Source organism: Danio aesculapii, chromosome 5 (genome assembly GCF_903798145.1).
Source record: "Danio aesculapii chromosome 5, fDanAes4.1, whole genome shotgun sequence".
NCBI classification, from domain to species: Eukaryota; Metazoa; Chordata; class Actinopteri; order Cypriniformes; family Danionidae; genus Danio; species Danio aesculapii.
This window is the reverse complement of record NC_079439.1, coordinates 21,684,448-21,710,690: the sequence shown is the minus strand read 5'-3', so window position 1 is coordinate 21,710,690 and position 26,243 is coordinate 21,684,448. Positions and strand designations below refer to the sequence as shown.

General features: G+C 33.9%; 1 protein-coding gene across 1 annotated transcript in view; it reads left to right on the top strand.

Moving 5' to 3' along the window:
- The window catches only part of wscd2 (WSC domain containing 2), a 122,818-nt gene extending 96,831 nt beyond the window's left edge, over window positions 1–25,987 (top strand). Inside the window, exons 7-11 of the mRNA XM_056457546.1 lie at window positions 1,625–1,746; window positions 1,838–2,012; window positions 10,519–10,683; window positions 10,773–10,973; window positions 19,466–25,987. Of these exons, the coding sequence (XP_056313521.1) occupies window positions 1,625–1,746; window positions 1,838–2,012; window positions 10,519–10,683; window positions 10,773–10,973; window positions 19,466–19,818 (1,016 nt within the window). The 3' untranslated portion in view covers window positions 19,819–25,987. The remainder of the gene's footprint in view (window positions 1–1,624; window positions 1,747–1,837; window positions 2,013–10,518; window positions 10,684–10,772; window positions 10,974–19,465) is intronic.
- Window positions 25,988–26,243: the final 256 nt, after the last annotated feature.

Sequence of the window (26,243 nt, the reverse complement as noted above, 5' to 3'; positions counted from 1 at the left end):
TATATATATATATATATATATATAAATAAATATACACATACAGTATATATATACATATATATATACATACATATATATATATATATATATATATATATATATATACATATATATATATATATATATATATATATATATATATATATATATATTTTTTTTTTTTTTTTTATATATATATATATATATATATTTTTTTTTTTTTATATATTTTTATATATATATATATATATATATATATATATATATATATATATATATATATATATATATATATATATATATATATATATATATAAATATATATTTTTTTTCTCTGTTTTGATGTTTACTGTGTAGCACATTGGTCAACCTCTGGATGTGTTAAATAGTGCCATATAAATAAAATTGACGTTGACAAAAAAAACCGCTTTTTTTATGGAAGTAGATTGAAAGACAAGAGAAAGCCCGTGCAGTATGATCTGAAGTGGATGAAAGATTCCAACCTTAAGCATTTACATGGCATATTTTTGAACTGGAATGTGTCTCTCGTGTACCTTTGATCTGACCGAGCAAAATGTGTCTTATTACCATGTAAACAGGGCAGCATCAGTCATGTTAAACTCGCCGACTTCCTCTGTCTCTTCTGCGTAGTCGTCCTTGCCTTTCTTATAGTAATCTTCATAAACTAGCCTATATAAGGTGTGTGACAGCTTAGGAAAAAGCTGCACACTGCAGCACTCGGGTGCGTAATGACAAAAAATAGATTGATTGCATCAAAAAGGCACTCATATTGCGTAATGACTAGAAATAATAAAGATCACACCACCAAACACATAAAAAGGAAAGTAACGACCGAAGTTGAAAAGTATAAGGAATAGAAAGTACAGATATTTGTGTAAAAATGTAAGGCGTAAAAGTAAAAAGTTGTCAAAAAAATAAATAGTGGAGTAAAGTACTGATACCAAAAAAAATCTACTTAAGTACAGTAACGAAGTATTTGTACTTTGTTACTTCCCATCTCTGCTCATTTCGTTTTATTTTGCACAACTTAATTTCTAAATCAATTAGTTTAGTGGCTAGCACAATTGCATCACAGCAAGAAGGTCGTTGGTTCGAGCCCAGGCTGAGTCTGTGTGGAGTTTGCATGTTCTCCCTGTGTTCACTTGGGTTTCCTACGGGTTTCCCCCACAAGCCCAAAAACATGTGGTGTGGGTGAATTGAATAAACTAAATTGTCTGTAGTGTATGTGTGTGAATGAGTGTGTATGGATGTTTCCCAGTGATGGATTGGCATCCGCTGTGCAAAATATATTCTGGATAAGCTGGTGGTTCATTCAGCTGTGGCAACCCCAGATTTATAAAGGGACTAAGCCGAAAAGAAAATGAATGAATGAATTAGTTTAGTTTTCTTTCTATGGATGGAGTATTTAGTTGTCACTTAAATCTGGTGAAAATTTAATGTCAACAGCACCTTTAGAAATCAGTTTTTTGAGAAAAATGTGCACGTGTTCAATACTCATTTTTCTACTGTATATATGTGTTTTTTTTTATTTCTTTAAGTGTATCAATTCATATATTTTATTATTTTTATTTATATTTTGATTCATAACTTATAAAAGTATGTACGTTGTTATTTTTCTCTTCAGATGGAAGTGCCATCTTCAAGGGATGTTTCAGAAGTCCAGACAATGTGACCCTGGCTCTACCTGCCAGTGCTGTAATGCAAAACATGTCAGTGGACAAGTGTGTTGATATGTGCACAGAGAAAGTGAGTATTCGTTCACAACCTGCATCTGCCATCTCTCAAACCACCGTGTTTGCGTCTGACTGATTGGTTCTGTTCCTTCTGTCTGGCACAGGAATTCTCTCTGGCTGCTTTGGCTGGTGATAAATGTCACTGTGGGTTTCCAACTCCACTGTTCAACCTTCACGAGCATGAAGACGAGGAGCTGTGTCTTCACCGATGCACAGGAGAAGACTTTGAGAGCTGCGGAAACAGAGACTTCTTTGTAGTTTACCAGACACAAGTGCAAGGTAAGACATGCATTCACACCTTAATCATTTCAGCAATAATTATAATAATTAATGGTAATTACCAAAATTAAAACAGGTGGCGTTTACCTCAGGGGTGTTCATATCCTCAGACTATGCTAAATATGGTAAAGATCCAGATAAAGTTGCACCTCAGAGTGAAATAAACACTACATAAGAACATTATATCAAATGTAGTGCTGAAAATAGACTAATTTAACCCTTTAACAGCCTGCTCTACCACATGGTTGACCGTATTTTAAATAATGGTTAACAAAAAATCAAACAAACATAATCCTGTTGCACTACTACACTTGATTTTGGTTTTATCGTAACAAAAAATTAGAAGCTGAAGTTTTTTATGGCTTAAATCAAAAAATAAAAACAATTTTTTTAAATTGTTTTAAAATAAATTGGTATTACACTTTATATTTACAGATTTTTCATAGTTTATGTGTTCTGGTACTTTTACCATAAACCGACATATCAACCATTCGGTAGAGGTTGATATTTTGGAAATGATGGGATGTGTTGAAAAAAAATGCATGAATGTTTTAACTAGTGACATTAGGATTTAAGAAACGCAATCCAATTTTTTTTCTTGGTGGGGCAGTTAAAGGGTTAAGTACAACAGTTGCAGATGCATAATGACACTTTAGGTTATCATTACATGGGTAGCCTTTGTCTAACTTTTTCATTTATGTTCATATTGCATTTTATGAAGAATTCTACCTTTATACGAGTCAGTTACACAACTTTTTAAAAACATGAACACTACCTAAAACCTGTTTATCTAATTACATTTTACTACTTAAAGCAGCATTTGTTCCCCCTGACTCAATGTGACACCTTTTTTACCGCGAGCACAAGTAGTCCACGAGCAGCATGTGCGCAGTGCGTATGGAGAGCAGAAGCAGCGCGCAGGCATTTGCCTTTGACACCGACTGCATGTGCAGCGCGCAGCTCATCTATCTCAGTCTATTCTATCTAGTTAACTACTTATCTATCTATAAATCCACTCTTTTTACTTTTCATATGCACCAAGGCCCACGGCAACTTTCTTCTATGCTGGTTCCTTAACCTGCAATTCTTTATTTATATACAAATTTTATTATATACAAATTATATATATCCTAAAGAACTGTATGCTTCTCACTCTCTGAGGAGTGTCATTCATGTCTTTTCAGGTGCACCCGGTCAGAAGACAATCGCCTGTGATATCATGTCATTTTGTTTTTGATTGTCAGGATGATGTAGGCCTATAGTTATAATAATATTTATACAATAGCAAAAGTGAATCCACTTTTGCTATTTTAAGGATGGAAAAATACACTTTGCCTCCCGGCGCATGGTATAACAGGGTTGCGCTTATTCTCTTAATCTCATCCCGGTTATGGGTGTGTTTTGAGAATAACGTGCATTAAACCAATCAGAGTTTCATTTCCTATTCCCTTTAAGAGTCAATTGCGTTGCGCCATGGCGCATTTGATATTTACATGAGGGACTTTGTAAGTGGAAAAACTGAACGATTCACTAGTGAGAAAACAGTTAAACAGACCATTTGCAGTGCGAGGATAAAGAACAAGCCTCCTCAATTTGGCATCTTTACTTTCTCTTTACTTTACTTTTACTCTTTACTCCTTTACTTTCATGAATAAGAAAACAGTGTTGTATGCACCCCACTGAAGACATCCTTTAGCCTACATATTTAATTTTGTTTGTTAAGTGCAAGTATTTGTTTCAAAACTATTTAGAAATTTAATTATATTTTCCAACAAATGAATAAATGAACTATAATACCGAAGTGTGGTGTTATATTCAAACACACGTCCTATTCTTATGCTCCTTATGGTGATGCATACATCTCCAAAACCCGACAATTGGACAAATCTAAACTTGTTTTTTTTTTTAAAACAAATAAAAATATGCATATAATAAATAATTCTGCTAATAATAATAACTATATACAAATGCAAATTGTCATCAATAAACTGAAAAAAGCCCCCCCGGACGGCATGGGGAGGTGGTGTTTTTTATATCTATGTAGTAAATATTAATTTTGTAATATTTTAATCCTTTATTTTTTTTCATATGTAAAGATATTTGTGTATTGCTGTACATCCTGTGTATATTAAGCATTTAAACCTGCATCGGCACATAACCAACGCGCTCTGCACTGGACTTTAGGCCAGCTTTTAATTGGTCAATGGCGCGGTCAGTTTCTCAACATACCAATGCGCCAGCAATCCGCCTGAACACACCTCCTTTTCAGACCAGCATGCCCATGAGTCAACAAAGTGGCGCAAATGGATTTGCTATTTAAACACCATGGCACAAAATGTAAAAATTACAATTGCGCTGGTCTGAAAATAGCAACAAATCACGCCAAACGTGCCTTGTACCTTAGTACATCGGGTGTGATAAGGCCCAAAAAGTTAATCTGAAGAGCGTAATGAAAAAGTGGAAGAAATAAGCTAGGTTTGTATCCAAATTTGTTAACACCCATGGGTTCAAGATGGACTCTATAGTGATATATGAATAGTAAAAATGATCTAATTGCAAGCTGAGAAAGCACTTTTATCTTTTTGTCCTCTATAGTAAATAATTTACACATTAAACATCAGCTGAAGCATGAACTCTGTCATTTATCTTGTGTTGGATGCAGATGCCTGATGTTTGTGATGATGACAGTGGATGGTGTTTGCAGAATAATTTAAAAGACTTCGAGATAATTTAGGATGAGAGTAGGTCACTGGTTAATCTAGTTATCAATCGAATCATCTGTTGAGGCAAAGTCACATGACTATTTGATGCATATCAAAGAGTTTGTGTGGTAAATGCATTTCCATCATAGTGTTTGCACCAATTTATTGTCTACTGATTTCAAACACTTTTAGAAACTTCTAAACTTCTAACAGTAGGAGGAGTCTGAAACTGTGTGCTCAGACCAACACAAACTAGAACAGGCATGTCAGGGCTCTACAGACTTAAAAAACAAAACCTTGAGCTTTGTCACTTTAGCACTTTGCACTGTGCGATGAGCTCTAAGTGAAAATTTATGGCCGCTTATCGGTTTTCACAAGGTTGATCACCACATTTGCAAAAATATACACTTCCTCTACAGTTCCTCACAGTTTGCTATCACAGTAAGCGGACAAGTGAGACCCTTTACAGTTTTTTTACAGTGGTTCAAACTGATGACTATCTATGTGCATTTGCAATTTAATTGAAATCATAAATCTTATGCATTTACCAATTTCAGTAAATGCACGTTTAAGTGATACTTAAGTCTATGCAACTTCTTTTGCTCTGCAACCAAAGGATTTTTTTTCATGAAATGAAAGCAAATATGCAGTGAGCCACAAAACCACAGTAAAGTTACTGTTGACTTTGATGGAGAGGGAAATGACAGTTTTTGAAGAAGTGTTCCAAGTTCAGGATAAGTTAATCCATTGGAGAATAATGTTATTATTGATAAATGTTTGTGTGTGCATATTTATATATGTGTGTGACCTCTGAAACCCTGCCTAAAGTTACATTATTTCTGAAAAAAAGAGTGTTTAAGGTGCTTTTAGTTAATGGAGCTGTATATAAGTTTTTGACTCTTCTTAAGCATAACAGTACCATAAGATGTTTTCAGATATTTAAGAAACATGCTAAGGCCCAATCCCAATTTTATTTTTGTATGTTGTGGAACTGCTATACAGGAGTTATGATTATGGATTATAGATAGCGAAATTTAGCAGTTTGTATTTTTGTTTTTTTTTTTTTTTTTTTTTTTTTAAAGCATGACGGTAAAACACGAAGACGGTTATGAATATATTAAATCATGTGTTTGTTTGTTGTAAAAATTCTTAATAATGACAAAAAATTCTAATTTGTGGTTCTCCTATCTGCTGCTGCTTTCAGTAGTATGACAATAAATGTCATGTAAAATGGCATTCATACTCACATTATTAGCATTTAACACTGAATAAAGCACATGAGGTGTACCTGAGGTGATCATTATCAGTTTATCTTGTCGTTCAGCTGCAAGAAATAGAAGCCGTTTCTAAAATATAAATTTCAGGTGATGGTTAGGACAAAAACTCCTTTTAATAGGTAAAATATTTATTCTATGGCGTCCTGTTGCTTTTATATAGAACATTGTTTAAACCAGCCCTTAAGCGCAGTAGTCAGGCACGCTCCTGTTTATGTTGTCAATCTGGCAACCCGCACTTGTGTTTTGAAACAAGAGTGCAATACTTAGCTCAACCACTGGGTGTCAACCTTACATCCTGCACCTTTAATGTTAGTCTATCAATTTACAAAAATGAACAAAACATTTATTTCAGTATTTGTTCATGTGTGTTAACATTAGTTAATGAAAATAATGTTCATTGTTAGTTCATGTTACCTCAAGATACATGAACTAATTTTAACAAGGATGAATTTAAATGTTAATAATGCATTAGTAAATGTTGAACTATTATTAATAAATGCTGTACAAGTATTGTTCATGATTAGTTCATGTTTACATTACTTAATGAAACCTTACTGTAAAAAAAGTGACCAAAATGACACATGCAATTTCTGTTTATTGCAGAAAATGACAGATTACATATCAAGATACAGCACTCAATTTAAATTTATTACATGATGAATGCTCAAATTAATGATTTTATCAACACAATGTTTGTTTGTTTTTTTAGCTAAGAAAATATTAGAGGTTTGCTACCAAAACATTAATTTCTGTTGTTACTGGGTTTACCTTTGGTGTAGACATACCTTTTGATTCTCATATATATCTGTTAATACATTTGTTTCTACCATTAGAAACCGTAAACCGACTTTATTATTTCCTCACATGCACAATGTCAGGTCAGTCCTAGAACAATAGAAAAGCTGCAATTTTAGCCAGGTTCTGCTTTCTGTGCAGATTTTTGCGATTCATCACAGAAATATCAACAAGGGTTCATTTTATTTTAAAGCTCAACATGTGTCAATGTAACCCACTTATTTTTATTTCTACAGTCATATTGGGGTGATATAAAGACAATAAGTCTGATTTTTAAATTTCCTGATGTTAAAATAGGATCCAAATTCCTCCTATTTTGAGGCCCACCGCAACGTGACGTACATAGGAGTGTGGTTTCCCTGCCCACTGAATTGATTGGCAGCCGCATATTAACATGTCTCCGTAGTAATGTGTATCACCATATCAACAAGACAGGACGTGCGCAAAGCAACTGGGATTAAAAGATCTCTTCAGCTCTCTGTGATCATCAATCATTATCAAAAGTTTAAATGTTTTTAAAACAGCGCATGATTGTAATGAATTACAGTGATTTTACCATCTTTACTTTATCTCCACATCCGCATATCAGAACAATTATAAAAGAAGATGCTTTAATTCCAGTTTGTAGACGTTAAATCAGGTTTATTTTGTACATTAACATAACAGATATCCATACAGCAGTGGATTTTAACGTGTTTACTGTCGCATTTACAGTGCAATAACAGTGCAAAGTTATACGTGTGTGTGTGTGTGTGTGTGTGTGTGTGTGTGTGTGTGTGTGTGAGAGAGAGAGAGAGAGCTTTGTAATGACATTTTGCGTGACTCATCGTTGCAAAATTAACTCCACAACAAATAGTCAGTGGGAAAGTTCTTACTGTAGTATTTCTCACAAACGTGAGATCTGCTTTCTTCATGTCTTTCACTGTGCTGTTTATCTGACGCAGCCGAGGCAGGGATTGAGGCATACTCTCACAAGCATGTGGAAACGGTGGGCGAGGAGAACCAGCATTAAAGGCAGAGGCAATAAAAACAGCTTCATTGTGTTCAGAGCAGAAAATGTTAATGTTCTGAGAGCTATAATAAATAATCTGATGGGTGTTTTGAGCTGAAACTTCACAGATGCATTCTGGAGACACAAAAGACTTAAATATTCAAAAAGGGGTAAAATAGGAGAGGACAGCAGTTATAAAACATGAGGAAATGATATCTAAATATTTAACAGCTAATATGATGTAAATCATAGCTTCCTGTAGCGCATGGGTCTTTTTCGTAGCACGGGCCGGTTTTGATATTAATAATTTTTCATGGATGAGGGTGGGGGGGTTGACGATGTATTGTATGTGAAATTACATCTACTGTATATCACAAATGCATGCAACAACAAACTAAAACTAATACAACTCACCATAACAGAAAGAGATGTTTGTTTCCCATTCTGTAGTAACTGAATGTTATGAAGAACAGATGGCGATTGTGGCACAGGGATTCATACCTGGTTTGTATCCTTGTAGAAAACATTTAGAAATGTTTAGAATTCTAGTAGACAACCAATTTTCACTTTTTAGTAAAATAAATGTGTCCTAACAGAGTTTTAAGCAATGTAGGACACGGATATGACTGTCAACATCTCAAAAAATGTGTTTTGGTGTTTCGTGACCCTTTAAAAAATTTGCTTATATTGTTAGTAATATGAATTATTATTAAAAATATCCTTTACATGAACAGTATTTAGATGTTAAAACAGCTCAAATGTTTTTAAATTTGAGTAATTAGAGTGCCCTGCAATGGTTACAGTATAATTCACACTTTTTACCCGTTTTCTTATCAAAGTGCGAACTCGTTTCATTTCCCTCTCAGTCTGAAGGTCATCCTGCCTGTGGTTCAGATTCACATTGGTCATCATGTACTTTTCTAAACCAAATCTGAAATGTAAGCAAGACAACATCTGAAAAGCTGATCCAGATTGTTTACAGAAACGGTTTGTCTCACTTCATTTAAACAACAGCACATGTGCAGGGGGATGTGTGCATGAACTCTTCTCTACATTTACCACACTGCTCACAAAGCCTTTTCCTATTTTCGACTATTTGTGTAGTTTTAGCACACTTATGTGAGCTTTGATTGAGATACAGTTGAAGTCAGAATTATTAGCCCCCCTTTTTTTTTTTCTTAAATATTTCCCAAATGATGTTTAACAGAGCAAGGAAATATCATTCAAGGAAATACACATTCATAATATGTCTGATAATATTTTTTCTTCTGGAGAAAGTCTTATTTGTTTTATTTCGGCTTGAATAAAAGCAGTTTTTAATTTTTGAAAAAACATTTTAAGGTCAATATTATTAGCCCCTTTAAGCTATATATTTTTCGATAGTCTACAGAACAAACGATCGTTATACAATAACTTGCCTACTTACCCTATTTACACCTACCTAACTTGAAATAGTAACAGTTCCAGTAAGCTATAAACACAAATTATGTATCATTGGAAAGAAGACACTTTGAGCTTTACTGTGGTGAAAGGAGAAGTTACATGTTAAAAAATATAAAAAAGTTATACATTTTATACAAAAAAGTTATACAAAAAATTTGTATTGTGTTCAATATTTGTTTTCCATATAGAAACACAGGAAAACATTAATGTAATGTCCTAGAAAAAAATGACTTGAAAGCCAAGTATTTCATGAGTTTATATTTTAAATTTAATGAAGATAGCATGCAAAATGAGATTACTGTAAAAAGTTTTCCGAGGCTATGTTGATGTTCTTCTCTTCCTCATCGTCAGAGGCACTTTCTCAAACATGATCTTCCCAAGCTAAAACATTTACAGTTGCTAAATGATTTGGTCTACATTCAAAGTTTCTGTATCTTTGGAAAGAAGACACTCTGGGCTTTGTTATCCAGCATCTAGAGTTTATAATGCTCAAAATGGAAAAAGTTATAGATGCTTAAGTAATGGGAAAAAAATTGCACAGCACTAAACATTTTATTATTTCATAAACAAATATGTCAAATTTGTTCTGGAGCGACACAGAAAAGTAATAAGTTAAAAGCCACACATCTCCTATATGTTTTATGAGTATATGTCATATGAGTATATGATTTGAATTTGACACCAATATTATGCAAAATGAAATTTCTGGAATTACATTTCTGAGACAATGTCTTGTGATTTTCTCCCTCTTCTTGTTTGTGGAGAAGTCGTCTGATGACCACACGTACTGAAGGTTTCACACACCACAAATTTTTTAATTGTAAAATAATAAGCAGAAACGTATAGTATGCATGATTTATTTGATCACAAGTAGTACACTGTGTGAAATAAGTCCAGTGCATATGCAACAAAAAAAAGTCTTACAAGAGTTGTTGTTTTGCTCTCACACTCACTGGCAGAAAGTGTTTCATGGGAGTTTGCTGCTGCTGCTTGAAATCCTCAGCAGAGATTCAGCTACATGACAAAAAAAAAAACAGAATTAGGATTCTATTGTAAACAATTGTATTTCCCCCCTTGAGTAGCAAACACGATTTACTCTGATGGCCATATGTTAATTTATACAGATAGCTTACCTAACAGCAGCCATTCAGATAAATGGCAAACATACTGTATGATAATGCTAAACATTACTGAAAGATTATGGCTACCAGAGAGACATACACTTATGATAATTTCAGCTTATACTGATTATACTAATATGGTCTGATGTTTGGTTTGTGTTTTGTTTATCTCTACAGATAACCGATGTATGGATCGGCGCTTTTTACCCACTCGTTCCAAGCACCTAATGGCACTTGCTAGTTTTCCCGGAGCGGGCAACACCTGGGCCCGTCACCTTATTGAGCTGGCCACGGGTTACTACACCGGCAGTTACTATTTTGATGGCTCACTCTACAACAAAGGTTAACTTCTCAAAATCTTTTTGGTTTTCTCAAAAGCCATCTTTTGTCTCATGTTTACTCATGGTGGTTTGATTTGCCTGCATGTGCAGGTTTCAAAGGGGAGAGAGATCACTGGCGCAGTGGCAGGACTATATGCATCAAGACCCATGAGAGCGGCAAGAAGGAGATTGAGACTTTTGATGCCAGCATCCTCATGATCCGCAACCCTTATAAAGCCCTCATGGCGGAATTTAACAGAAAGTATGGTGGCCATATTGGATTTGCCTCACAAGCTCACTGGAGGGGAAAAGGTGAGAGATGAAAGCTTTTGCTAAAACCTAGTTATTGCACACTTTAGTTCTGGACGATTTTAGAAATTAATCAAATTACGCTATTTCTAACCAGTATTGCAATTGTGAATAAGCACTTTTTTAAAATTTCTTCATTTTCTTCATTTTAAGACTAACATAAATCATTATAAAAACAACAAAATATCAGTGTGTTGTGTGATTAACCGTTTCACGTGTACAATCACACTGGTGTGATTAGAGGATTCACAGCGCACATCATCAACTGCTAAATTTCAAATCTGACGGTGCGCGCTGAGGCACACAAAGAGTGCTTGTGCTTGTTATAAATCACAATTTATCCATGCTTTCAAACAAATGACATTCATTTTAGGTTACAGACATTCAAATACAAATAACTTCAAGCAAATCATAACATTCAAAATTTGTATAATGCATGCGGATGTCTATGGAGATGGCAATCATAATTATTTTTCAATAAAACTGGACGACGTGCTGTTTTTCACATAAGATACACACTACCTCAACCCTAAACCCAACCCTCATGGTAATGTAAAAATATTATTTGTTGTACCGTGTCACAAAAATGATACTATATTGACGTGAGTATCCTCAGCTGTATCTCATCTAGACTTCACCACGCTGCAGGAGATACAGCTGAGGGTACTCGCGTCACTATAGCAGAATATTTGTGACACTGTATAACAAATATAATTTTTACATAACTGTGAGGGTTGGGTTTACGGTTGAGGTAGGGGTAGACGCTAATAAAATACAATTAATGTGTAATTTAATAAGTAATATAAACACTTCTCATTAACTACTGATTGCAGCTGTATCCCTTCTAGCAACAACGGGTCACCTATTACACGTCATATAACAAATAATACGATCATTATTAAGCTGTTTAAAAGATAAAATATATGTTCTATCACATATTTGAGAATTAGAGTATCAGAAATTTCACTATGTAATAAGAACATTTGACAATATTTACAGAAAAGGGCGAATATATATATATATATAAATATATATATTCGCCCTTATTTATATATTTATATATTTATATATATATATGTGTGTGTATGTGAGTGTATATATATATATATATATATATATATATATATATATATATATATATATATACACACACATAGAATCATTGGCGCTAGTGTGTTACGTGATAAACTTGGCCATAAGAACTCTAGAATGCAATGGATTCTAAGTAACGGTCACAAAAAAACTCACGCAGGAGGGTCAGCTAGAGTATTTAAGACTTGCGTGTGAAAGGGTTAATAACTGAATAAAAAGCTATTAAGCTTTGTTTGATTATAGTTAAAAATGGCTCCAAAACATAACATGGCAACAATACATTTTTTTAGGTTTGGCACATTATGTATTTCTGTATTTTTTTAACATTACTGGAATACCCTATGCTTATATGTAGTACTCATATTGTGTAGTTCTATACTGCATGCATCAGGGAGGTGCTATGCACATGCAGGTTAATGAAACTTCCTTTGAATGATTTTCACTTTGATTCACGCCCTCTGCTTTCATTTGAACAGCACTATCTAGTGATGTTATGCTGAGCGCACCTTATCCCATAGGTCTTAAACTGGATTCCTGGAGGGCCGCAGCTCTGTACAGTTTTGCGCCAACCCTAATCAAACACAACTGATGCAACTAATCAAGGTGTTCAACACTACTAGAGCCTGTTAAGCAGGTGTGAGTTGGAGCTGGTTGGAGCTAAGCTATTCAGAGCTGTAGTCCTCCAGAAAGGGCCTAATTTAGCTAATGATTTAATCAAACAAAACAATAAAAATGATAAAGAGTGTGTGCAGCTGGATCTACTTTTATTATAGTTGTTTTGTTGATATCCTGAAGAATTCACTCTTAGGGTGTATTCACACATAGTAAGTGGCCCGATACTCCCTTCACACTGCCTGGGTGGAAACTGGCAATGCCGGGGGTGGACGCCTTTTCAGTTGTATGTTTTGTCCACATCGCTCACACACTTCATTGCCTTCAGAGGAAGAAAGTGTGTATACATATATACAGTATGTTCAGGGTTTGTGCAAGAAACTTACTCGTCCATTCTTTTGCATTCAAAGTATTGGATTCACTGCACAGATTTAAAGATATGGATTTGGTGTATGTAGTTCCATGCCTCATTATTTATATTTTAAAGATATTTCTGTGGTAAATACTGATTTGTGTTGAGGCTATAAGGTGTTTGATGTTGATTTTTAAGTGTTTGTGTTGCATTTCCAACACACAGCTAAGGTGTTTAGCCAATCACAACACTTTATGTCAGCTGGCTAATTAGAGCAGTTTAAAATATGGTTGACATGAAAAATATTTTGAACACTGTCATTATATCAAAACATTTATCTAATACATTATTGAGAAGCATATGCTTATAGGATTCCACTGTGAAATCCTATCATGTCAATTTCAAGGTAAGTATTGGTATATTTTCTAACTCGGAGTGTTTCAGAGGTGCTGCAATACATAAATGTATTTATTTTTGAACATTTAAAGAGTATTAATCAGTTCTAATACAGTTGAAGCCAAAATTACCATCTTTTACAAATATATCCCTAGTGTTGTTTAACAGACCAAGCGCATTATCACAGTATTTCCAATAGTAATTTTTCTTCCTCTGGGGAAAGTGTTATTTCTTTTAGTTTGGCTGGAATAAAGTTGTTTTAATTAATTATTTTTTAAACAATTTTAAGGTCTGTATTATACAGTGGTGGAAAGAGTACTGAAAACTCATACTCAAGTAAAAGTACCATTACTTGCCTAAAAATGTAGTGCAAGTAGAGTAAAAGTATCTGTTGTAAATATTACTCAAAGTATGAGTAAAAATTTGCCCTTTCTAAAGTACTCAAGAGTAGTGAGTATTACGCTGTAAAAAGCTGATGCATTTACATGTAATTAGTGGATGTGTGTAAACGTAACATTCTGTAGTGCCTTAATTATTGCCCAACGCACACACAACATCATAAGATGTTAATATTAGATTCGATTTAGTTCGCAAAACGTATCGTTAAAACGCATCTGGTTCTGGAGTCTTCTCTTTTAGTATAGCTGATTAACCATATGGATGGATGATAACAGCCTTCTGAGCCTACCAGTAGACGCTGAAGGCCCCTACTGGCCTATATCTCTCGGCTGATAACCACTGATAACACCCATTCAATTGAGAGGTAACATTCGAAGCAAGTACCCAACAAACACACAACGTTGCCTCACCGTAATGACCTCCTACAACGCTGTACCAACCTTGTAAAAAGGTTGAGGATCTACGTTGTTGCTGAAGGTTGTCACAACGGTGTCATAATGTTGCCATCTAAATGGCCATTGCTTTAGGTTGTACTTGGGTGGCGTGGACAACCACTGTAAAACATTTACTCATCATCAATGAATCAGTTTAAATTTCACCAGACCGTTCAGCGTCTCATTCAACAGCGACTGTGAGACGTGAGTATTGCTTTATTTCTTCTTCCTAAATAAGTCATGAGTGGACATTTGTGTAGTCATGTTGTGTCAAGCTCTGATCTGTTTTCTCTTTTTCAATGCCTATTTTGACTTGTGGCTGCTGTGGATCCTCTGAACTGGATTCTCTGTTGGATTTCCTTCTCTGACTGCTTTCTCCGTACCAACAACTACACCTGGTCTTCAGCTGCGCTCCTCGCTCTGCTGTATTCTCCAGTCCAGAGCTTCAGTGTAGTGTCTGCATATTTATTTATTTATTTATTTATTTATTTATTTATTTATTTATTTATTTATTTATTTATTTATTTATTTATTTATCTATTTATTTATTTATTTATTTATTTATTTATTTATTTATTTATATTTTAATGCTTTTTTGTTTACTCTTCTTGTTTGTTTACCTTCTCAATTGACATTTTAATTTAGCCTACCCTTTTAGTTTAATTATATATAGTTAAGTGTTTAATATAAACTTTATTTTGTACTGTTTGCTTATAATTAGATGTGTACTACATGTATTAAATGTTGTGAAATATGTATAATAAAAAAGTTTGATTTATATTCATTTGTGTGGCATTTTTACACTTCAAATCTCACACATGCAGTTGTTAAATTAAAAAAGAAAAACGAATGAACAATATTTAATATTAAGCAATATTGGAAAATTATTACTGCTTATCCTGTATTCTAGGCAGTATTGACAAACTTCAAGGAAAAAAAAACATTAATACATGTAGCAAGAACGTTCTCACGGTTGCTGAATGTCACACAACAACGTTGCTACAGCCTTCTCACGCCCTACATTTCTATGTTGTGACAATGTAGCGAGCACGTAAGTGGCAAAGTTGCCTTTGAAAAAATGCAATGTCATACAGACATCACTACAACGTAAATGTGTTTGTTGGGTAGTTGTTTATTGGCCTAATCTTGCTAATTTGCCTAGTTACATATAACAAAGTAACCTAGTTACTATACTCAATACTAGTATTTTGCAAAATAAGTAGAAAATTATTATGTCATCACAGCAAAGACATTTTGTATATATAAATTAGTTATTAAAACTATTATTACATTTACAAATGTCTACTCTCAGTTAAACAACACTTGGGAGATATTATTTATGAGAATTAAAATTTCACACAAGGGCTAATAATTTTGACTTCAACTGTATACACTAAACAAAATATACATTTTTGATGAAAACACAATATTTTTTACAGTTACATATTGATAATTTCTGCCATTACAATCTGTCCTTTATTATATATCTGAATCTGTCCATCATGTATATAGACTTTGATTGGTTGTTTACATATTTGTAGTTATTTTATGGTCTCCTTGCTACAGTGTAACAATACATATTATAATGCTCAATAATAAGTATTTAATGATATATTATTTTAACTTTACTGTGTACTATAGGACAGGTCTAACAAGGAAACTAGTATTTGTAGATATTTTTCAGTGTTAAATGAAATGCAGACAAAAAATATTTTCGCTGAGCTCATCTAAATACACTCTATGGTGTTAAAAACACTTCTCTTTTATACTTGACGTTGACGTTATTTTGAGGGTAAATCTGCTGTACTGCGGTCAGGAGTGTGCACTCATCAGACACACCAAAAAAACATGACTATGTTGTGTTGTTTCTGTTGAGAATCTTTTCCTTTTTTTACTTTGTGTGAATAACCTCCTGAAGACTGATGCAGAGAAGCTGCTTTTGCTCATGCTACTGGGGTTTACATTTTGAGGGGTCAGTGGTTGTAAATACCTTGCAATTACACAGTTTCCTTGCCATGAATATAATTTCCTAAAATAATGATGTGAACTACTGTATGGTATGTAGATTTTGCAAAGCTGTCTTTACCCCAACACAGTCCACATTTAAGCAACGATTGCTCTTGTTCTCCTTTGTGACATTGTGGTGTTTTTTAAAATTACCACTATATGATCTTTCTGTTTTTGTTTCATTATGATCAAGCTAATGCCATTTAATTGAGAGGTGCTTTTTAAAGCATTAAACAATATAGCTAATACGGTTGTTAGCTCACCCCCTTTAGTGCGAAAACCAGTTTCTTAGACAGAGGGCGTGGAACCAAGATAAACATGCATCTGATCTTTCTCTCTCGCTCTGCTGCATGTGCAAGTAATCACACTGAAAGAGGAACATCTTGACTCATCATTAGTGTTGCCAGATAATGATAGAAAAAACTAATCAGGCAAATAAACCCTTACACTCAAAAAATATATAACTACTTAGTTAAAATGAGCTGAAACAACACAATTTTTGAGGTTTCATTGGTACAACTTAATTTAGTTATGTTCAATCCACATAAATTTGTTAAAATGTTAAGTTAACTTAATCGATTTGTGTTGGGAAAACATGAATGAATTGTGTGGAACCCTGCATTTTTTTTTCAGTGTACACTGTAAATAGTGCAGGGTTCCACACAATTTCTTCATGTTGTCTCAACACAAATCAATTAAGTTTATCGTAATTGTTTTTACAATTTTAAGTGGATTGAACATAAAGCAATTAAGTTGTCCCCACCCCCCAAAAAAAAAAAATTGTGTTGATTCAGCTCATCTTAAATAAGTAGTATTATTACCTAAATTAGTAATAAGTGTATTAAAGTGAGTTCATTTATTTAACCAAAAATTATTATTTAAGGCTGCTCTTTTTAATCGCTTAAATGCAACAGACTTACAAATATGATCACAAGTTCATTGGAGCTCCATCCTAAAATCTAAAAGGCATCCATATCATTTTTTTCTTAAGGATCCATTTTATACTTTGTAATTTATACTTGCATGTTCAAACTACTTATTTAAAATGAGTTGAATCAACACAATTCTTAAGTTTTTTGGTGAAACCTAATTGTTTTATATTTAATCCACTTAAATTTGCTAAATTTAATTAAGTTAACTTAATTGATATGTGTTTGGACAACATGAAGGAATTGTTGTTTAGAATTTTTATTATATATTATTTAGAAGTGTTTAGTTTATATCACTTTGTTTTAATCAGCATTTTATTAATTTATTGTAATCAAATTTAATTAGATTTGAGATATTTTATCATTTAAAATTAGTATAATTATTATATTTATTATAATTATTATTATATTAAAAATTATTGTTATATTTAGTCTATGCTAAGACGTTTATCTCTTTTTTTTCTCTTATTTTAATTTAAATTGATTTATGGTGGCTGAGAGAAATTAACGTGCTTCAATTTAAGAAAACACATGCAACTAGAAAAAAAAATGCCAGTAAATTAAGAAAAGATCTTCATCCGTTTGAAAGCACACATGCTGCAAATCGTCACAATGCAAACACAATAAAAAACACGCTACATTTTCTCAAAATGCAAACAAAATAATAAAACACATAGTATTTTCACACAATGCAAACAAATTTATAAAATTCACTGCATTTTCGCAACAGAAAGGTTTTAAGGGGACCCAAAAATGTGACGGACGCCGCCGTGCTGTAAATAATACTCAGTGAAGTTGTATGAGATCTTTGAGTTTTTTTGTTTGTTTTTTGTTTGAGTTTATTTAACATCCTGATCCCCTTGTCCTTTGTGTTTTATTAGCCTAAATGACCATAACCTAAATAGCCAAGTCCATCATGTTTAAGATCCGCTTGAAACATTTCTGATGTGTTCAGTGTTATTTGAGTGTTGTGAGAAAATGCAACACATTATTTTTGTAAATTGTTTGTGTTGTGAGAAAATGCAGCACGTTTTATTAATTTGTTTGCATTGTGAGAAATTTTAAATTTTGTGAGCACATTTTATTAATTTATTTGTGTTGTGAGAAATTGCAGCACGTTTTATTAATTTATTTGTGTTGTGAGAAATTGCAGCACGTTTTATTAATTAGTTTGTGTTGTGAGAAAATGCAGCTCGTTTTATTAATGTGTTTGCATTGTGAGAAAATGCAGCACGTTTTATTAATTTGTTTGTGTTGTGAGAAAATGCAGCACGTTTTATTAATTTGTTTGTGTTGTGAGAAAATGCAGCTTGTTTTATTAATGTGTTTGCATTGTGAGAAAATGCAGCGCATTTTTAAAATATGTGTATGCACTGTGAGTATATGCACTCAAACGGATGAAGATCTTTTCTTAATTTGCTGGTGTGTTTTGTACGTGTTATCTTAAATTGCAGAACGCTAAGCTCTCTCAGCTACCGTATGTATTTGTCCAAAAATATCTGCACACTCCCTAGCACTCAAGTGCACAAAAAACACCCCAAATGCACAAAAAACGATTCATTGGATTTACAAAAATAACTGGTTGCAAGCAATTTATATGGGCTGAATTTAAACAAACAATTCAAGTTGAACACTAAATTCAAATTGTTTGTTTAAATTCAGCCCATAAAAATTGTTTGCAACCAGTTAGCTTTATAATTTAGTAAATCCAATTAATTATTTTTTTCAGTGTCGAGTGCAGTGCAGGGTGCCCCATTTTGAAAACACATTATTTTTAAATGCTGTTGTCAAGTTTAAAGTGTGAAAATGTGCCCATGACACTTGGCATGCATGTTCCTCTATTATTGTTTCAACTTTCTTCTTACCATGCCAACTAGCATATGATTCTTTCCCCAGTTCGTCACACTAAACAAAACACAGAACCATTTCAAAATATCAGCATATTTAGCTTCTTCCTTTTGCTTTAATTCATCATTTTAACATCCTCTGTCTTCGTGATTCAGATCATTCACTTTATGGGATAAAACAACATGAGCTCTTGTGTTTTATTTTCGTTTTCTCTTCTGATGAGAATCACCATACAGTAAAACCACACTCTGTTTTTTGAACATTATTAAGTGTGCCGTTATTTTATTTCCCACAACCAGTGTTTGCCAATATCTGCTATGTTTTTAGCACATGTCAGTATTTTTCTAAAGCACTTATGCTCCGTCTCACAATGTGTTACTGTAAGATGGTATATTTCAAGTTAAACTTTCGTTCTTTCTTTATCAGAGTGGCCAGAGTTTGTGAAGAACTACGCTCCATGGTGGGCTTCCCACACACTGGACTGGCTCAAATATGGGAAGAAAGTTCAAGTGGTGCACTTTGAGGATTTAAAACGGGACCTTTTCTCTCAGTTAAAAGGTATGGTCATCTTTCTGGGCCTGGAAGTGTCAGAGGATCGCCTTCTGTGTGTGGAAGGACAGAAAGATGGCAACTTTAAACGCTCTGGGCTGAGAAAGCTGGAGTATGACCCTTATACAGTGGAAATGCGCGCCACCATTGACAGGCTTATTAAGACTGTGGATACTGAACTCAGAAAGAGGAACCTGTCTGGTGTGCCTGATGAGTACAGGCCCAGATGATACTCACCATTTAGCTTTTTAGCTTTTTTTCCACTACAAACGTTTTTAGAGTTCAATTTGTCAGCCATGTATGCACGCTTCCTTGCCACAGAAAAAAAGTTAAAAGGTAAATGCGACTTTTTTTTCGCAATTTTGACTGACTGTCTTGCAATTGGTAGTTTACATCTCAAAATTTTGAATAATTCAAAGAAACTGTGAGAATTTCATGATTTAAATGTAGAATCTCAAGATAAAAACAAATCTGCAAGATTAGAGAGATATTCACACAGAATTATGAAGTCAAAAAGTCATAATCTCAAGATAAAACAAGAGGTTTCTTGGAATTGTGGGTTGGAATTGTGAGGTTTACATTTAGAATAGAAAGATAGATACTCAATTCTGGAAAAAAGTAAGAGCTTCAAGATTTAAACTCAGAATTCTGAGGTAAAGTGTCAGAATTGAACAACATAGGCTCATTGTGAAGCCCTATATACATTTCTGGAGATCACGAATTATATAGTCAGAAGTATGTATGGCTGCATTTAATCCTTAAAGGAACAATATGTGGTGGTATGATGCCGTTCTTTTTTGCGCTAGAATCTGAAGGCTTACCTCCTTTCCCACTGTTACCAGTTTGTCCAATGGCTCACAACATACGTCATTGCCTTTCCTGCTGTTACCAATTTTTCCAGTGGCTCGCTGCATATATCAGAGGACTTGCGCCACAGAGAAGAGTTGACCGTAACGACAGGGTTAGAGTCCGGCTAAGAACGGTTCCAAAAAAATGCCAAAAAATACAGTAAACAAGTAAATAACATGGTGGTAATGTGGTAAAATCTGAAAATGTGGTAAAAATCAGGTGGCTTTTCATTTTCTGGATTGCTTTTGAAAACACTGTTGGTTGGGTTTAGGGAAGTGAGTGACGCTGGTCAATCGGTGCTTTTTAAAACTCTATTTTTTGGGTTTAGGGAAGGGGGTGAGTGGAGGAATAACTCGGTCGGTCAGTCAGTCGACAGCAGCCTCTCGTGGATTTTAGCAAGAAGAGCAGGTGAGAATGGCACTCGCGAGAGAAATTTGAGTTCTCAAAGTGTGTACACCGTGGCCTCTGGTGGATTCGCGGGGAAAAAAACGTACCTCCTGGGATGTATTTGGCGCTCTCCAGAAATGTAGATAGGGCTATGTTTTCACAATGAGCCGGGGTTGGAATTGTAAGATAAAACAAGTATTATGGAGGAAAAACATGAGAATTGTGAGATTTAAGTTTTGAGTTGTAAGATGTAAACTCAGATATATGAGGTAAAAAGTCAGAATTGCAAGAGAAAACAAGAATTCTGGGAGGGAAATCGTTGGAATTGTGAGATTTATACTTAGAATTGCTCAGAATTCTGAGTGAGAATTTCAAGATAAAACTAGTATTATAAAAGAAAAAGCATGAGAATTGCGAGATTTAAATTTAGAATTACAAGATATAAACTCAGAATTCTGAGGTAAAACATAAGAATTACAAGATATAAACTCAGAAATCTGAGGTAAAACATCAGAATTACAAGATATAAACTTAGAAATCTGAGGTAAAACATCAGAATTACAAGATATAAACTTAGAAATCTGAGGTAAAACATCAGAATTACAAGATATAAACTCAGAAATCTGAGGTAAAACATCAGAATTGCAAGATATAAACTCAGAAATCTGAGGTAAAACATCAGCATTGCAAGATATAAACTCAGAATTTCAAAATGTAAATTCTGTTGGAAAAATGCAGGCAATTCTTATTTCTTTTTCAGGATCTTACAATTATGTTTCTATCTCACAACTGCAACACAAAAGTCAGAATTGACATATTAAAAATCCCAGTTACCTTTTACATTTGTTTGTCCTGTTGCAGGCTTTCACAGCGATACCATTTTTCCTTAGAATATGAAATTTCTTATTATTCTTCTTGTACAGTATATTTTTAAGAATGGGTTGTATTGCACAAAAAGCATCATCATAAATAATACACTAAGAAGTGGGCTTGTGCAATGGTTTGGCTCCAATTGTCTGACGTCCAGTTTATTTTCCGTCAATCTTCTTTAAGCCAGTATAAGTCTGTGCAAACCACATATTCAGCTTGTTATCTCGGGCAATGACTGTTCGTGCTTTAAATGAGAGTCTTTTGCCATTTGAGATGTCAGGAATAACTGTCTGGATAGAAACTTCACATCTGTTTTTCATTTGCTTTACTTCCTTTCTGGACTATACTGCGATGTTGAGAAATTTAACTCCCAGCCTCGTGTTCCCAAAAATCAGGACATTGCCTTCATGATGTTAGATCAGTCAACCAGCGGACTACAATAATCATTACACCATCTGTATTCCTTAAATGCATGGGCAACATGTTGTCTTCAGTGATATACTGTACAGGTGTGTGTATATAGTCCATTTGGGCTATTACATGTGAAAGCAATCGAGTTCCACTGTTTATCCATTGAGGTTTGGTTTTCACTTTGGTTTTTTAAGATATATTTGCAGTGGTCATTCAATGATTATAATATATTGTGTTTGGAGTGTGTGAAATGGCGGCAGCTTGGAATTGACTGATGCTTTTTTCTGTTTCGTAATTACAGTGCATTTATTAGTGAGGTACTGTAATGAAAAAAAATTAAATAATGTCATTTATTTATGACACTTGACCACAAACTAGTCTAATTTTGTTCAAAAATGTTTTTGCAATAGCCAAAAATACATTGCATGGGTCAAAATTTAACCATTAAACCAATAACGTAAATATCATGTCCCACAAATATATTTTATACATTTCCTACTGTAAAGAAATGAAACCCTAATTTTGTGATTAGTATTATGCATTGCCAAGAAATTAATTTGCACAAAACTTAAAACTAAAAACTTTTCTTAGTATGCCTGTATAGATTACATTTTTTATCCTTGTATTCCAGATTTTCAAATAGCTGTTTATTATTTTAGTATTGACCCATCATAATAAGCCATACATCAGTGCAGAGCTTATTTATTTAACTTTCATATGATGTATTTACAGTGGTGTGAAAAAAAAGTGTTTGCCCCTTACTGATTTCTTCTTCTTCTTTTTTTGCATGTTTGTCACACTTTAATGTTTCAGATCATCAAACTGATTTTAATATTAGTCAAAGATAACACAAGTAAACACATCATGCAGTTTTGAAATGAAGGTTTTATTATTAAGGGAACACAAAATCTAACACTACATGGCCCTGTGTGAAAAAGTGTTTGACCCCTGTTGAAACAACTCTATTACACCTGAGTTTAATTTCTCTAGCCATACCCAGGTCTGATTATGGCCACACCTGTTTAAGAAATCAAGAAATCACTTAAATAGGACCTGTCTGATTAAGTGAAGTAGACCAAAAGATCCTCAAAAGCTAGACATCATGCATTGATCCAAAGAAATTCAAAAACAGATGAGAAATAAAATAATTGAGATCTATCAGTCTGGAAAACGTTATAGAGCCAAAAAAGTAACCGCAGGCAACACTTGCCTTAGTTAAGATAAGTGTTCATGACTCCACCAAAAGAGAGTGGGCAAAAATAGTTTTCATGGCAAAAACCACTGTTGAGCAAAAAGAAGGCAAATACTCATCTCAGATTTGCCTGAAAACATCTTGATGATCCCGGCGACGCAGTGGCGCAGTAGGTAGTGCTGTCGCCTCACAGCAAGAAGGTCGCTGGTTCGGTCAGTTGGTGTCTCTGTGTGGAGTTTGCATGTTCTCCCTGCGTTCGTGTGGGTTTCCTCCGGGTGCTCCGGTTTCCCCCACAGTCCAAAGACATGCGGTACTGGTGAATTGGGTAGGCTAAATTATCAGTAGTGTATGAGTGTGCATGGATGTTTCCCAGAGATGGGTTGCGGCTGGAAGGGCATCCGCTGCGTAAAACATGTGCTGGATAAGTTGGCGGTTCATTCCGCTGTGGTGACACCGGATTAATAAAGGGACTAAGCCAAAAAGAAAATGAATGAATTAATGAATCTTGATGATCCCAAAGACTTTCGGGAAAATATTCTGTGGACTGACAAGAGAAAAACTTTTTGGAAGATGTGTACAGCAGTTCCTCGCTATAACGTGGTTCACTTTTCGCGGCCTCGCAGTTTCACAGATTTTTTTTAGAGCAATTTGACATTTCTACAGCACATTGTGTTCTGTGTCCTGATTAGCACATTGTGTTCTGCATCCTGACTGGCCATTGTCAGTAAATCTCCTTCATGCCGTGTCTCCTGTACTGTACAGAATGCGTTCATCTTGCCAAATATACATTAATCTTCAATCGCTAGCAGTGTGACTCTAAGTGCTATACTGTACGTTTGCAAGTGTTCTCCCCACAATGTCGAGGAAATGCTCTGCACCCTTAAAGGCACCTGTGGTAGTACCCAAAAGGCAGAGGAAGATGTTAACCATGGCACAAAAATCTTGAAGTTGTGTTACTGTTGGGTGCCATTACGGAATAAATAAATGAATATAATGCTGGACTTATTTTTCTACAAAGGCTTGAACTTTTATAGTGTTTAAACGAGAGAGAAAAGTGTGAAAATGTTAATGCCTCTCTAAGAAAAGAGTATAAAGTGTATAGTGAGGGGGTTTACAACCTTAAAATATCTATAATAATTGTAAAAAATAAAGCGAACCACTTTGTAGATTTTGCCTATCGTGGGTTACTTTAAGAATGTATCTCCCGTGGATAACGATGGACCATTGTGTGGCTTAAAAGTAACACTGCATTTCAGAAAAAGAACATCAGACCAATGGTAAAATGTCCATGAAGTCCAACAAAATATGTTGGAGAATGCCTGGCCATCTGTTAGTGACCAAAGCAAAGCAGCAAGTTCACATCTGAATGTCTGATGGCTAAAGAAAAACAAAATGAAGACTTTAGAGTGGCCTAGTTAAAGTCCTGAGCTGAATCCAATTGAGATGCTGTGGCATGACTTTAAAAAGGCTGTTCATGCTTAAAAACTCTCTAATGGGGCTGAATTACAATAATTCCGCAAAGATAAGCAGGATCAAAACATTGCTGTAACATTCATTGCAAGTTATTGACAATGCTTTTGTTTGCAGTTGTTGCAGTTATTAGGTTTAGGGGGCAAACACTTCACAGAGGGCTATGTAGTTTTGGATTTTGATTACCCCTAATAATAAAAATCTTCATTAAAAAAAATTAATGATGTGTTTACTTGTGTTATCTTTGATTAATATTTACATTTGATGATCTGAAACAAGTGACAGATGTGCAAAAAAAACAAAAAACTTTTTTTTTTTTACCCTTTTCAAACATTTTAACACCACTGCATCTCAAATTATAAGAAATTGACACTTATATCTGGTTTTGTGGTCCAAGTCTCAATTATGTTCGTGACTAACATAGCATTTATATGAGAAAGATTAAATACGCAGCACACAAGTCCCTTTAGACAAAAACCTTATCACATTTCCAAAGATTTTTACCCATTTGTGTCTTGTTTTAGACTATAAAAGTAGTTGGAATTTGTGATATGTAAGGTGCACTGAGACATTTTCAATTTTCTTTGACACATCTGAAAAGACTAAATCAACAATTCTTCCTAAATTATCGCCATAGAAACATTCCTAGTAGAAATGTGCAGAATTTTTCTTTTTGTTATCACAGAAGTTCTTTTTAATTCAGAGCATCAAACTATAATTTATAAAAATATAATCTAGAAATTAGGGGTGGAAGTATGAAGCAGAGTGCTAAAAAAGATTTATAAAAAGCACTTCACTAAACTTGTCAGCTAGAGACCCAACAAATAACACTCAATATGTAAATACACATATATTTTTGTAATGCTCACACGGAGAATGACTTTAAAATAGAGAAGTATGACCCTATATTTTTGAAGATGCTTTTAAATTTGAGCATTACTCTACCTGCTTCTCATTTCAACTGGAACAAAAACTGAAGTGTCTTTCTGAATGTATTTTGTATGGAATGAATGTAAGGAATTTCTACCAAATGAAGAAAATCACCAAGTAGAGTTGCTAGCAATGCAAAGCAAATTAAATAATTATTTGAAAACTTTTTTGTTTTGTTAAAATTGTAAGCTGAGAGAACTGTGTGAACATGAGGAAAAATGTTGCGCTTATTTGGATGATGTGTAAGATGTCCTGATCAATAAACTGTAAAGCCCCAAACTCTCAGAAAAGCAGCATTCATTTATGTAATATATATATAGTAGAAACATGCATTTTTCAATCTTACATTAAAATCATAATATATAATTTCATATATGCAGAGAGATCTTTATTATATATAGTTTATATATATATATATACAGTATATATATATATATATATATATATATATATATATATATATATATATATATATATATATATATATATATATATATATATATATATATATATATATATATATATATATATATATTAGTTTATCAT